General features: G+C 54.6%; 1 protein-coding gene across 1 annotated transcript; it reads right to left on the reverse strand.

The window, feature by feature from the left end:
- Window positions 1-315: 315 nt before the first annotated feature.
- On the reverse strand, window positions 316-11,076 carry LOC104916621 (maestro heat-like repeat-containing protein family member 2B). Its single transcript, XM_085210194.1, has 29 exons — window positions 10,717-11,076; window positions 10,436-10,558; window positions 10,134-10,299; window positions 9,880-9,978; window positions 9,559-9,710; window positions 9,054-9,197; window positions 8,441-8,533; window positions 8,088-8,157; window positions 7,855-7,968; window positions 7,699-7,772; window positions 7,247-7,366; window positions 6,994-7,101; window positions 6,652-6,811; window positions 6,464-6,504; window positions 6,086-6,227; window positions 5,909-5,961; window positions 5,469-5,576; window positions 5,071-5,190; window positions 4,792-4,914; window positions 4,501-4,656; window positions 4,155-4,277; window positions 3,766-3,845; window positions 3,339-3,474; window positions 3,130-3,222; window positions 2,648-2,743; window positions 2,346-2,469; window positions 2,046-2,155; window positions 1,409-1,561; window positions 316-1,154 (listed from the first exon to the last, which is right to left on the reverse strand). Exons 1-29 carry the CDS (start codon window positions 10,894-10,896, stop codon window positions 834-836), a joined length of 3,582 nt encoding a protein of 1,193 aa, XP_085066320.1. The 5' UTR covers window positions 10,897-11,076; the 3' UTR covers window positions 316-833.
- Window positions 11,077-12,078: the final 1,002 nt, after the last annotated feature.

Genomic DNA, 12,078 nt, shown 5'->3' on the forward strand with positions numbered 1-12,078 from the left:
GTGATCTTCTCTCTCTTTTTTTTCTGTGATTCTGTGATCTTCTCTCTCTTTTTTTTTCTGTGATTCTGTGATCTTCTCTCTCTTTTTTTTTCTGGATTCTGTGATCTTCTCTCTCTTTTTTTTCTGTGATTCTGTGATCTTCTCTCTCTTTTTTTTTGTGATTCTGTGATCTTCTTTTCTCTTCTTCTTTTTCCTTTCTTTTCTTTTCTCTCTTTTTTTTTCTGTGATTTCTGTGTCTTCTCTGCTCTTCTCTTCCTTTTTTTTCTGTGATCTTCTCTCTCTTCTCTCTCTTTTTTTTTCTGTGATTCTGTAATCTTCTCTTTTCCTTTCTTTTCTTTTCTCTCTTTTCTTTTTCTGTGATTCTGTGATCTTCTCTTCTCTACTCTTCTCTTCCCTCTCTTTTTTTTCTGTGATTCTGTGATCTTCTCTTTTTTTTTCTGATTCTGTGATCTTCTCTTTTTTTTTCTGATTCTCTGATCTTCTTTTTTTTTCTGTGATTCTGTGATTTCTGTCTTTTTTTTTCCTGTGATTCTGTGATCTTCTCTCTCTTTTTTTTCTGTGATTTTTCTGTGATCTTCTTTTCTCTTCTTCTCTTTTCCTTTCTTTTCTTTTCTCTCTTTTCTTTTTCTGTGATTCTGTGATCTTCTCTTCTCTGCTCTTCTCTTCCCTTCTGTTTCTTTTTTTTTTCTGTGATTCTGTGATTTTCTCTTTTCTTCTTCTCTTCTCTTTTCCTTTCTTTTCTTTTCTCTCTTTTTTTTTTCTGCAATTCTGTGATCTTCTCTTCTCTTTTTCTTCTCTCTTCTATCAGCCCCACCGTTGTAGACAAAACTCTCTTACTCTCCTCCACATCTCACTAGAAAAAGGAGAGTCACAAGTTGTGACTGAGAAATTTTTGCCTCAAACACAGTTTGAGAGAAAAAAAAAAGAAAAACTGCTTCCTCCCAGGATCCCTCTGACAGAGGCAAGCTACAACTGGGACCGCAGCAACAGCAAAGGCAGGAGTGCCAGTACCTGTCTGTGGGATCAAGCAGCAGGGAGAAGTTGTCAATTATGAACTCTCTGTGACAGCGGATGAGGATGGCCACAGTCTGGCATAGGAAGGGCATGAACGTGGACGATGTGCAGCTGCGCAAGATGCGGAGGATTGGTAGCACCTGAAAGGAGGAGGAGAAAGAACGACTTGCTGCATCCTTGACTCTGCATTACCTAACCATGGACATTCAGCACATGAGCAGTGCCTGCTCTCTTGACACGCTGCCAAGGCCTAAGCCTAAACTGCATGCCAGCCACCCTGTCCAAGCCCTGGCTCTGCACTCAGTCTGTGCTTCTTTAGCACAAGAGGCAAATGGCACAAGGCATAGTGCAACAGCCAGAAGAAGTCCAAGACACGTGGAAGAAAGTCTCTTACGTTCCAACAGATGTCCTTCCTGTACATCTGCAGGAAGGTGATCATCCACTTCCCAGCTGCACGCACGCGCATTCCTTTGCCTTTCCGCAAGGTCTCCTTGATGGCCGTCAGGAAGTCAGCGGTGCGCTCCTGGGGGAAGTTTCTGCACACGATCTGCAGAGGAAAGAGAAGCAGGAGAGATCTCATCATTGCTCTGCAGCAGCTCTTCAAAACAGAAAGCAGTCTTGAGGGCGTTCTTAGCTCATTCAGGCGGCAATCACAGCGTTCCTGCTCTCCGTACCCTGCTATTTATACGGAAGGCGGTTGAGCCTTCTCTCAGCTTCTCCACCCATGGTGTTTGCTTACGTGCAAAGCCTACCTCCCAGCAGCCACAGTCACACATGCACACAAACTCATGTGCTCACACACACACACAAACTCACGTGGTCATGCACACGCACACAAAAGTCATGGAATCAGCTCCTTGCACGGGGCGCCTGAAGGACAGACATAGCTCAGAGCCTCCTACTACTTGCTGAGAGAAGCGGTCTCAGGGTGACAGCTCATTTTGGAAATGGTGTGGGAGGCTGGGGGCAGCATAGGGTCGTGCAGAAGCCTATGCATTGAGATCCCACCACCCCTTTTTGGGTCCACTTACCCTTGCCAGTTTGGATGACATCTGGAGCTGAGCGATGGTACTGCAGTTATTCAGCCCCTCACACAGGCTCCCGATGTCTCCCGTCTCAATGACTCTGTTGGCCGCCTTGGCTGGAAAGAGTACAGGAGAAAAGGGAAGTCATGCTTCTGGAAACTGAACTGCTTTCCATGGTGGAGAGACAGAGGACAAGAAGAGAGCTGTGCACAGTGCCTCTCCCCCCTGTAAATAGGGCCCAGCCCGTAGGGCTCTGGTAGTGCTGCGGAGGAGAGCACAGGGCTGGTGCACGCCCTCTCTACTCACCTTGGATTCGGAGAAGGGAACTCAGGCAGGTGGCGGCCAACTGGCGGGATGTCGGCATGGGGTCACAGGTCAGCGGAGCCAGCAATCCCACCAAGGAGCCAAAGTGCTCGCAGGCATCTCCTCTCTGCAGTGGCGAGAGGCAGGAACAAAGCTGTAGGCAGCCCCAGCTCTCCCTAGCTTCTCCTGCCTGTGCCTTCCCCACGCAATGGGTGACACAGCATGCACAGCTGGGCGGAGCTCGCCTTCCAGCACAGGGGCACTGGGGAGGGAGCAGGGAGCATGCAGTGGGGCTCTTTACTCACTTGAAGCTCTTCACATGTAGCCAGCAGCTGGGAGCAGGTCTGCAGGGCCCTCCTTCGCTCCCACACGTTGTTTGAGGTCACTGATCTCTGCAGGACCTGAAGCAGAACATCTGTCTCACTGAGGACATCTTTCCCTTCCTGCCATCCCTCTCCCTGTCACTCTTTTCCCAACAGTTTCCCTCAGAGCCTGCCCTGTGGCTCCACGCGGACCCCCGCCTCACTGAGCACTGACACTACTGCTCCCATTCTCTGCAGACACTCCTGCCTCCTAACTCGGGAGGTTCTCCTCAGCTGTGGCCTGCCAGAGGCTGGCTCCGGCCTTTCTCCCTGCAAGGCACATTTCTCTGCCCATTTCTCAGCTCTCAGTGAGCTGGCCCGTTAGCAGGAGATTTCTCCCCCTTCGATCATCCTCTCAGTCCCCAGATCTCTGTCCCTGCTATCGACAGGCAGCATGCTTCCTCCCTTGCCCCACACATACTCACAGGGACTATGTTCTGGAAGAATCCATGGGGGGTCTCTGTCTCAAGCAGGACCACCATGAGCCGGCCCAGAGCTTTCAACGATGTTTGCTGAAGCTGAAAGCAGAAGAGGGGATTGAGGTGTGGCATCATGGCTGCTGCCAGAGCATAGGTTGTGTATGCTGAGGTAGGGTTCTGAGGCGGAGGTGGCCGGGAAAGTTACAGCAGGTTACCTGCAGGAACTGTGCTGCTCGCTGTGATTTCCTGATCTTCAGCATCATCTCTGCTGAAGGGTGTGACACAATGTTCTTGCAGCACAGAGCCAACATTTCACAAGCATCTTTGCTTCCTAAAGAGGGCTTCAACTTGCTGACAGGAGGAAAAAAAGGAAGAGAAAACAGAAAGGGCCTTTACCACTGCTCTCTGGACTGATTCAGACAACACCCAAGATTCTCCTAATCAACAACCGCAAAGCCAACACCTCCAACCCGTGCTGCTGGAGCAACGTCCGCCCAGAATCTCAGCTTCACTGGGTACAGCAGCCTAGTCATCTGTCTTGCAGATGCGGCTCCTCACCCCCTCCCCCTCCAGGCCTTCGGGAGCTACCCAGAAAGGGGAACCACCATCCTGCCTTGCAACCCCAGAGACTTCCACCCTTACCTCAACTGCTCCAGGGCCAGAACCACCTTGAGGGGCACTGGGGAGACAGGGGTGCCCAAGTAATACTTCCTCAGCAAGCCCTGCAAGTACCAGAGAGACATTGTCAAAGTGGGCAAAGGGGCACGCCAGAGTTCTTCTGCCTGACCCATAGACGGACAGAATTGCCACAAACCAGCCCCATCATTCTCATATTTCCATGAAGACACTGCAGGATGCAGCAGCTCCACAGCTGGTGGACCTAGCCCGCCACCCAGCCGCTGCCTGCTAGCTCCCAAGGTCCCCACCAGCTGGAGAGTGTGGCTGAGGGAGACCTGCATGACTCCAAGGAAGCGAGCCTTGTGGCACAGCCCAAAACTCCTCTGCAGAGAGCCCTGGCTCTAGGCACTCACCATCAGGATCTCCAGCAGCTTGCCCTTCAAGGAGGTGTTAAAGCAGGCGGAGCCACCCACAGCATGGAAGGCAGAGCTGAAGTCAGTGATGCTCTGCACCAGCGCAAGCTTGTTCTGCAAGTCCTGAGGCCCAAGAGAGAAAAAAACTTTCTTTGAACTGCGGGAAGGGCTGCGGGCTCTAAGGGAGACATGTGGGGGCAACGCTAAGGGAAAGGCTTGGATCTTCATCTGGGCACAAACCGTTCCCCGAGGGACCTTTGGAAAGAGAAGGCCCATCTCAGCATCCCCCCATGTGGAGGGGCTGCAGCTGGGCGCTCAGACACCCTGGCACGTTTTGAGCTCTCACCCGACAGCTGCAGCTGTACAGCAGCAGGATGTTGCCCACGATGTCTCCCTCCAGGCGGGCAAGCAGCTGTTCCTTGGAGGCTTGCAGTGCCAAGCTGCCATGGGCGAGGATGAGAGCGCTGCGTGTAGCATGAGCTCTCTTGCTGTTCAGCTCCATCTGTGTGAGGAGAAATGCCTTGAGACACTCGCTCAACAGCCCCCAGTGCCCTGTGATGCACCTGGGCCCCCAGGGCAGGAGCTGCTGTGAAAATAAGGCAGAAAATAGCCAAGATGGAAACCCGTAACACTTTACCTTCTTGCTCCTGGAAATCCTCCCACTCTGGCCTTTGCACAGCCTGGACGCAAACATGGTGAGTGTGTCCAGGACTGTGTGGAAGTTGCTCTCAGCAGCATGGCTGAGAAGAGAGATCATTCCCTGCACAAAAGAACAAGGGGCAGTTGGTGCAGGCCTGAACCTACTGGTGCGGCCAGGACTGAGGAGATCGAAAGGCTCGGAGCAGGGCCAGGAGAAGCTCTCTGCCACAGGGTCAGAGTGGGGATGCTCGCAGGAGCTGGAGGGAGGAGAGCTCACCTTGGCCTCAGATGTCTCCTCTGCATTTGCTTCCGCCAGGTGCTGCAGCAGCTTCTCTTGGATGTGGAGGACTTCCTTACAAGCTCCCAGAACGGTCCCCAGAGCCTTGTACAGGAAAATCTGCACGGGAAGAGAAGGAATAAGCTGAGGTGTGGTAGCAGCCTGACTTTGTGGAAGAAGGCCAGGTGGGAAGGACTCATGCTCCCTAGGAGTCACTGAGAGCAGCCGTGGAGCCGAGTTGTTGCCAGCCCCAAGGAAGTTTGCAGGGAAAGGCCCTCTGGGAGTCATGGGCCGTGGAAACAGCGTGAGCAGCCCACGTGGGCAGAGCACCAGCCCCAGCCCCAGCTCCAGTTGGGCACCTGCAGCTGCACTGCTAGGTAGAGCTGGGGCAAACTCACCTTTTCTCCAGAGCTGCTGGAACAGCTGCTCAGCTGCCGGCTCAGCTCGCAGCTCAGGGCCTTGGTCCAGGCCTCATCCTCCACGATGTCCAGCGATGCCCTCAGGAACTGTTGGAGAGCAGGAGAAACCAATGTTCCCTTGCCCTTTGCCTCTTCCCACGTTCCCAAGTCACTGCAGACTTCTGGGGACAGGTGCCTGGAAGAACAGCCCCTCTCCCAGCTCCCCCCAGCATTCCCTCAATTAAAGCTGCCTGCCACTCTTCTCCTAGGACCCCCCTTGGGCTTGGGACAAAGAGGAAGAGGCAGCGCTGCAAAGGCGTGCAGCCGCTCCACAGCAGCTTTTGAGAGGCAGTTGCTGTCCCGTGGTGGCTCATATGGGAGCGGGGCTCCTTGGGACAGGCAAGCACTTCTCTGCACTGTGTCTCCCTGCAATGCTGTACCTTTATCAGATGGTGATCCCACTCTGCAGAATCCGGGAAGCTCTCATCTTTCCCTGCACAGCAACAAGAAGCAAAAGAGCTTTGATTGGAATCAAGCCACAAAAGAAGAGCTGCAGCAAACCTGGCTTGGCCTGGGCACTTGCCCACTGCACCTCTCCCTCCCCACCAGCACTTTACCTTTGAGACGCTGCAGCAGCACGGGGATCTCAGCAGCCCACATGGCCCCCACAGCTCTGTGGATCCTGCTGTGGAGGTTTTGCATGAGCAGCAAGGCAGCGGCTTGGAGTTCGCTGCCTGCAAAAGGGCTCCCTGCCACCACCTGAGCGAGAGCAAGGAGAAATAGGGTCATTTCTGCAGCAAGGGCAGTGGCTTCCCCCAAGAAGAAAGCAGCTTGGCTCTGTCCTGATGGGCAAGGAGCAGCCAAAAGCTTTGCCCATGACATTGCAAGCTAGGGAAGAGAACGGCATCCCCAGGAGTGAGGCAGGTGCTGGCACGCTCGGCCATGCTGCTTCCTCCTCGGGGCTTGTGGCACCAGGCTCTGGAGCATCTACTTACCAGCAGACGTGCCAGCAGTGTCTGGGGAGTCAGCAGTGGGCCTGCAAGGAGAAAGGAGTGCTGAGTAAGCTGAGTAAGCTGAGTAAGACTCCAAGACACTCTGTGCCCTGCCACACACACCTCCGCTCTCCCTTCTGGGTGCTCCCTCTGCATTCAGCAGAGCTCACAGGGGGAGTTTCTGCTCCTACCTTGAAACATGGAGCTGAGGAAATGGGGATCCAGTTCTTCCATGTCCCGCACCATCGGGTCCCCTCTCTCAGCCAGGGCATGGATGCAGCGGGAGACCGGGATAAGCATGCCGGTGTACTCGGCTGGCACCACGTACAGCAGCAGCCGCGGCCACAGGAGCTGTAGGGAACGAGGCAGTTGAGCATGTCAGCATTCCTGCTTCCACTCAGAGATGGACTCTGAATTTCCCTGAGTTTTATGTGCTTCAGAGCACATAGGAGGACAGACCTGGGGTGTTGGAATGGGATGAAGAGCATGTGGTGCAAAGGCAAGGAGTAACAGCAGGGCAGAGTGTGACTTACTTTGGAGATCCTTCTCTCAGAGACATCCAGTGACCCCAGGATGTCCATGCACATCTCTTGGATTGCTCCCTCTTCCTTGGCTTCTTGGGCAGAAAGGTCTCCGGCTGCCTGCACAACAGTGTTGTTGAAACACCAGTTACTCTCAGTTCTCAGGAGCCTCTCGGGAGGCTCAGGTGTGGCCCCGCCGGTGCTTCTGTGCCAGCCTCTGAACAGCACAGGTCTTCCAAAGGAAGATGCTGCCCACTGTCCTTACCCTTCTTCTCGTGGTGCGGCTGAACTCACTGAAAATGTGCCCCACCACATCCCAGGCTGAGCAGCTCCAGGTGTTAACGCTGAGCAGATCCTTGATGAAGTGCAGAATGGCCCTCCTCACCTGCCAGGAGTCAATTGTGGATTTGATTTTCCTGCTCAGAAGGCCAAGGGAAGCCACCTGCTCATCGGGGCAGCCCTTTGGGCATGAGCAGAGACAACAAGAGCAGAGAGGAAGCCTTGGCTCCTGAGGTGAGGGCCAGGCCTTAGCACCAGGCTTTGCATTTTCCATGCGCAGTACAGGGACCTGACCGCTCCACTCTGCCTGCTCTCCCCACAGGAGCCATTGCAACCCTGTTGTCAATACCCCAGCACCTCCCTGGGCACCCAAGCCCTGCCAGTGTTGGCATCAGCCTTGCCACCCCAGCAGTGCTTTCCTTTCTCAAATCAGCTCACCTGGGTCCTGGGGTCACTGCACACACACTGCAGAGCCTCTGCAACCTGGGGCAGCTTCTCTGTCATTGCGGGCTCTGCAAAAGATGCACAGAAGCATGAGTGGAGGCACCACGATGGCAAAAGGGATCCCTGGAAGTCCCGACCCGTGGTACTGACCATCAGAGTGAACCAGAACGCTGAGGAGTCCCAGGGCTGCCACGCATCCAGCCTCCCTCTCACCGCCCAGCTGCGACTGCAGAAACAGGACCATTTCCTCTGGGCAGATTCGGGCTGCAGGAAGGAAATCCCGCGCTGTGTTAGCAAGCAATTCGTGCCCATTAATTTGTGAGGTTTGAGAGAGAGGATTTGGCCAGGGCACCGCCAAGCATCGCCAAAGCTCCTCTCCTTACCCTGCAGCAGGATGCAGTGGGTCAGCTCTGCTCTGTCAGCCTCTCTGTGCTGTTTGGTGTCATCAGAGAGCTGTGGGAACAAAGTCCATTTGAGAAAATCGTTATCAGTATTGAGGATGGAAAAGACACTGTGCTGCCAGCTCTAGTCTCCTGTTGGTACTCTTGGAAGGAGGACATGCAGACAAAACACAGCCCGCCCCACAGCATCCCCAGGGCACACGCACAGCCCTGGAGCAGCCATGGGCATGCAAGAGCTAAGGCTGAGCAGCTGACAGAGGCTCAGAGCTTTGCAGTCCTTCTGAAACTTTGCCAAGAGGGAAACTGCTGTGGGCACAAGGATAGGCTTCCCTTACCTGGTAGAATACAGCACTGGTGATGGCCAAGAACTTGTCCTTGGAGATGACAGATTGAACTCCCTCTAAGGCCTCCAGGAACATATGAAGGCTCTGCAAGAGACCAGCAGAGAAAGAAAGGGCTGAAGCCACATCTAGCCACTTGGGAGCGGAGGAACTGATTCCCAGTGGTTTGTCTGCTGGGAAAAGCTCCCGCACAGGCGTTCCTGTTTGTCTCCTCCTCCCAGCAGCACCAAGAGAGTCTCTGTGCTCAACCGAGCCCTGTTTCGGCATCGTTTGCAGGCATTTTCCCACCCAGCAGCCCTCTTCTTCCCCATCAGATGAAACTGGACATGGTCCCCCTGGCTGTTAGCACACAGCTCCTCAGGCACTCAGAGCCCCATGGTGGTGAAGCCTCCCATTCCCAGGATGGGCCCCAGTGACTCCTGGCTCTGTTCTAGCTCCTGTCTGGGTTGTTCCTTCCTTGACTGAAGAACTCAGGAAGCCTCAGACCTCCCTTCAACACCTATTCCTTCTTTCTCCAAGGGCTCCCAGCCTCCTCCCTGCATCCCACTGACCCCTCATGGCACTTCATGGGCCCCACATCCACACTGAGCCCTGCGCAACATCTCACCTTGGTCACCATGCAGGTGTCTTGGACGTCCTGATACTGGTGCACGAGCCAGAGGAGCTGCTCCCAGACGTGCTCTCGGGGCAGCTCCTCTTGCAGGAGGACAGTCATCATGGCAGCCACAGCCCCAAGGACGGCCTGTTTGTCCTGGAGAGGGATGGCAGAAGCCCGGCATCAAAGACTGAAGGTTTGCCCTTCCTACAGAGAAGACTTTTTCCCTTCCCCTTCCCCATTCACCCGTGCCAGCAGGAGATGGGCTCGCTCTCCCTGGGCAAGCAGGTTTTCCCCACACCCTCATCCCCAGCTCTCCCTGCCACAGTGCTGTGACATGCGGCTGCTCCCTGGCAGGGAGATCCAGCCCTGGGAACAAATCTAGTTCAGGACCCATTGCATAGCCAGCCATTTCCCTCTCGTCACCCCCTCTGCTCTCAGCCTTCTGGGCACAGACAGAGCTGATGACATGGATGTCCCCATCGCCATCCCAGGCTAGGAATGCAGCAGTGCTCACCTTTTCCTCCTGGCAGTCCTGCCAGTTGCTCAGCACAGAGCAGAAGAGCTGGTAAAGATTTTCATGGATCTGCTCTTTTTCCGTGGCAGGCCAAGGGCATTGCTTTCCAGAGTACAAGTGAACCTTGACTCCTTCCAACCATTGTTTCACAACTGAAAATAACAAAACAAAATGAAAAAAATAAATGAATAATTAATTAAAAAAAAAAAAAAGAGAGAGAGAGAGAGAGAGAGAGGAAAGAAAAGGGAGCCTGTGAGAGTCTGCAGCAGGGTGAGGTGCAAGGGCTGTCCTGAGCCCCCCTGCTCTGGGGCCAGCACTCACCAGCACAAGCAATGCGCAGGGTCCGGCCGCTCCTCACCTGGCCCACCACACTGCGCAGGCCAGCCAGCATCAGCCACACAAAGGAGATGCACTGTGGAGCTGCAGAAAGAAAGGAGAGGGGCACGGTCAAAGCCTCAGCAGTGAGGGAGGAGAGGCTGAAGCCCTGCACCCCCCAGCTCTACGCAGATCATGGCCAAGGGGAGAGACCCTTTTGCCCAGTTGTCATTGGTATCAGGAGGTTGAGGGCACTCTACCATAGGTGCTGAAGAGTTTGCTCAGGGTGACAAGCACAAACTCCTTGGACATCTCCCGTGTGGCCTTCAGGTGGCCCTGGAGCTCGGCCATCACCAAGCTGAAGTGTGTCCGGGCCAGAGCCACCAGGACATTGCTGGCAGCCGTCCTCACGCTGTCCATCACGCCCTGAAAAAGTCACTGGTGACACACGGCACAGGAGACTGCCCGAGGCCTTCCCTTGGAAGGGCTAAGCCAGCGCTGTATGCCAGCAGAACACCAGTGCGGGCAGGCGGCTCCCTTTGCCTTCGGGAGTGACCCTCACCTGGGCTGCTGTCAGGTCCTGGGACACCTCTGCCAGCAGCCGGTTCACCACTCCGCATGGCGGGCGGCTGTCATCTTCCCTCAGGACGTGCTCCAGCTCGCAGTACGCCTGCGCTCGGTCACCCTGGGGACAGGGATAGGTCACGTTTTGCTTTGCCCTTGTTCCCGGGGAGCCGCCCGCTGCCACCCATCGCTGTGCCGATGTGCTGCCGGGGCCTGGCACCCACGGGACCGTGGCACTGGGCCAGGGCAAGGATCAGTGGTTGGACGTCCCCAGCTCACCTCCTGGTCTTGCAGGCGCTGCAGCAGTAAATTCACGGCACAGACGGGGACAGGGCTTTCCACCCTGCCGCTCTCCCTGCGACGTGTACGTCTGGGCACGCAGCCCACACAGGCAAAGAGACCTGGAAGGAAAGAGCAGAGCAGCTGTCGCTGGTGTTGCTTGGAGCCAGGGCCGAGCATCCGGCCAGCTCTGGGAGGAACGCTCCTCCAGCCCCACAGTGGGGGTGGACTGCGCTGGCATATGTGTGGTCAGCGCGGAGAGGGGAGAGAGCCTTCCCCTTGCTGGGGTACTGGGGAAACCATGGTGGGAGGCTGCACTCAGCAGAGCAAGAGCAGTGCTGCTGGCACATCCTAAAGAGACACTGGTGGCACACACGTGCTCAGGCAGCGTCACGGTGTCCAGAGAGGTGGAGGGACCTCACCTCGAAGGGCTCTCAGCCGCTCCATCACAGCAGGATGTTTCCAGATAGACACAACGCTCTCTCTGGGTTCACTTCCTGCGCGTCCCACAAGCGGACTGAGCCACCGCTCCCACCGCTGCCACAGGGGTGAAAGCAACAACTGTGACATCACAGCAAGGAATGACACCTCACAGAGAATGACGTGCCCTGGGCTGGGGACCAGACAGCATGCAGGGCAACCCTGCTCGCCCCAAAACACAGCACGTTTTTTGAGACACTTGGTTCTGCGCCAAAGCAGGGAATCACCGCAGTGGGTGAGGGAGAGCCCCTGCCTGGGAGCAGCTGCCAGGCGCCATTGCCTGGCATTGCCGTAGAGACTGGGAACTCCATGCCGGGAGGCACTGAGGCCCCCATTTGCTGCCCAGACATCCTTTCCAGAGAGCTTTGCTGTTTTCCATGGCCACATGTCAGAGACAGTAAGGAGACTCCACCGCATCTTATCAAACAAGAAGACCACCATCCGCTTGTCGTTCAAGTAGGGTCATGGGAGGCTGTCACGAGGAAATGGCAGAACATCAGGTAGGGCCAGGTGTGCCACACTAACGAAGAGAAATGAAGAAGAAGAAAAAAACTGAGAAACTGGGGATAAAAGTCCCTCAATGAACTAAGGACTTGGGAGATGAACTCCCAAAGAAAAGAAAGGCCACATTCTATGATGTTTCAGTACTTAAGATGAAATTTATGTTTTCCTGTGTGTTAAATGAAAATTGTATAGTTAACGTCTGTTTTGTAGACTTTAACTGCTTCGTATTCCTTTCTTCAGACCAAGACAATGGAAATATCATTTCAAAGCTGAATAAAATGTTTGCAAACCTTTAAGCTCCCACTTTTTTTTTCTTTTTTTTTAGGTGGTGGAATTGTGCCAAGTGAGTGGTCTTTGATCTGATCTTCAGATATGTGC

Source organism: Meleagris gallopavo, chromosome 1 (genome assembly GCF_905368555.1).
Source record: "Meleagris gallopavo chromosome 1, MGAL_WU_HG_1.1, whole genome shotgun sequence".
NCBI lineage: Eukaryota > Metazoa > Chordata > Aves > Galliformes > Phasianidae > Meleagris > Meleagris gallopavo.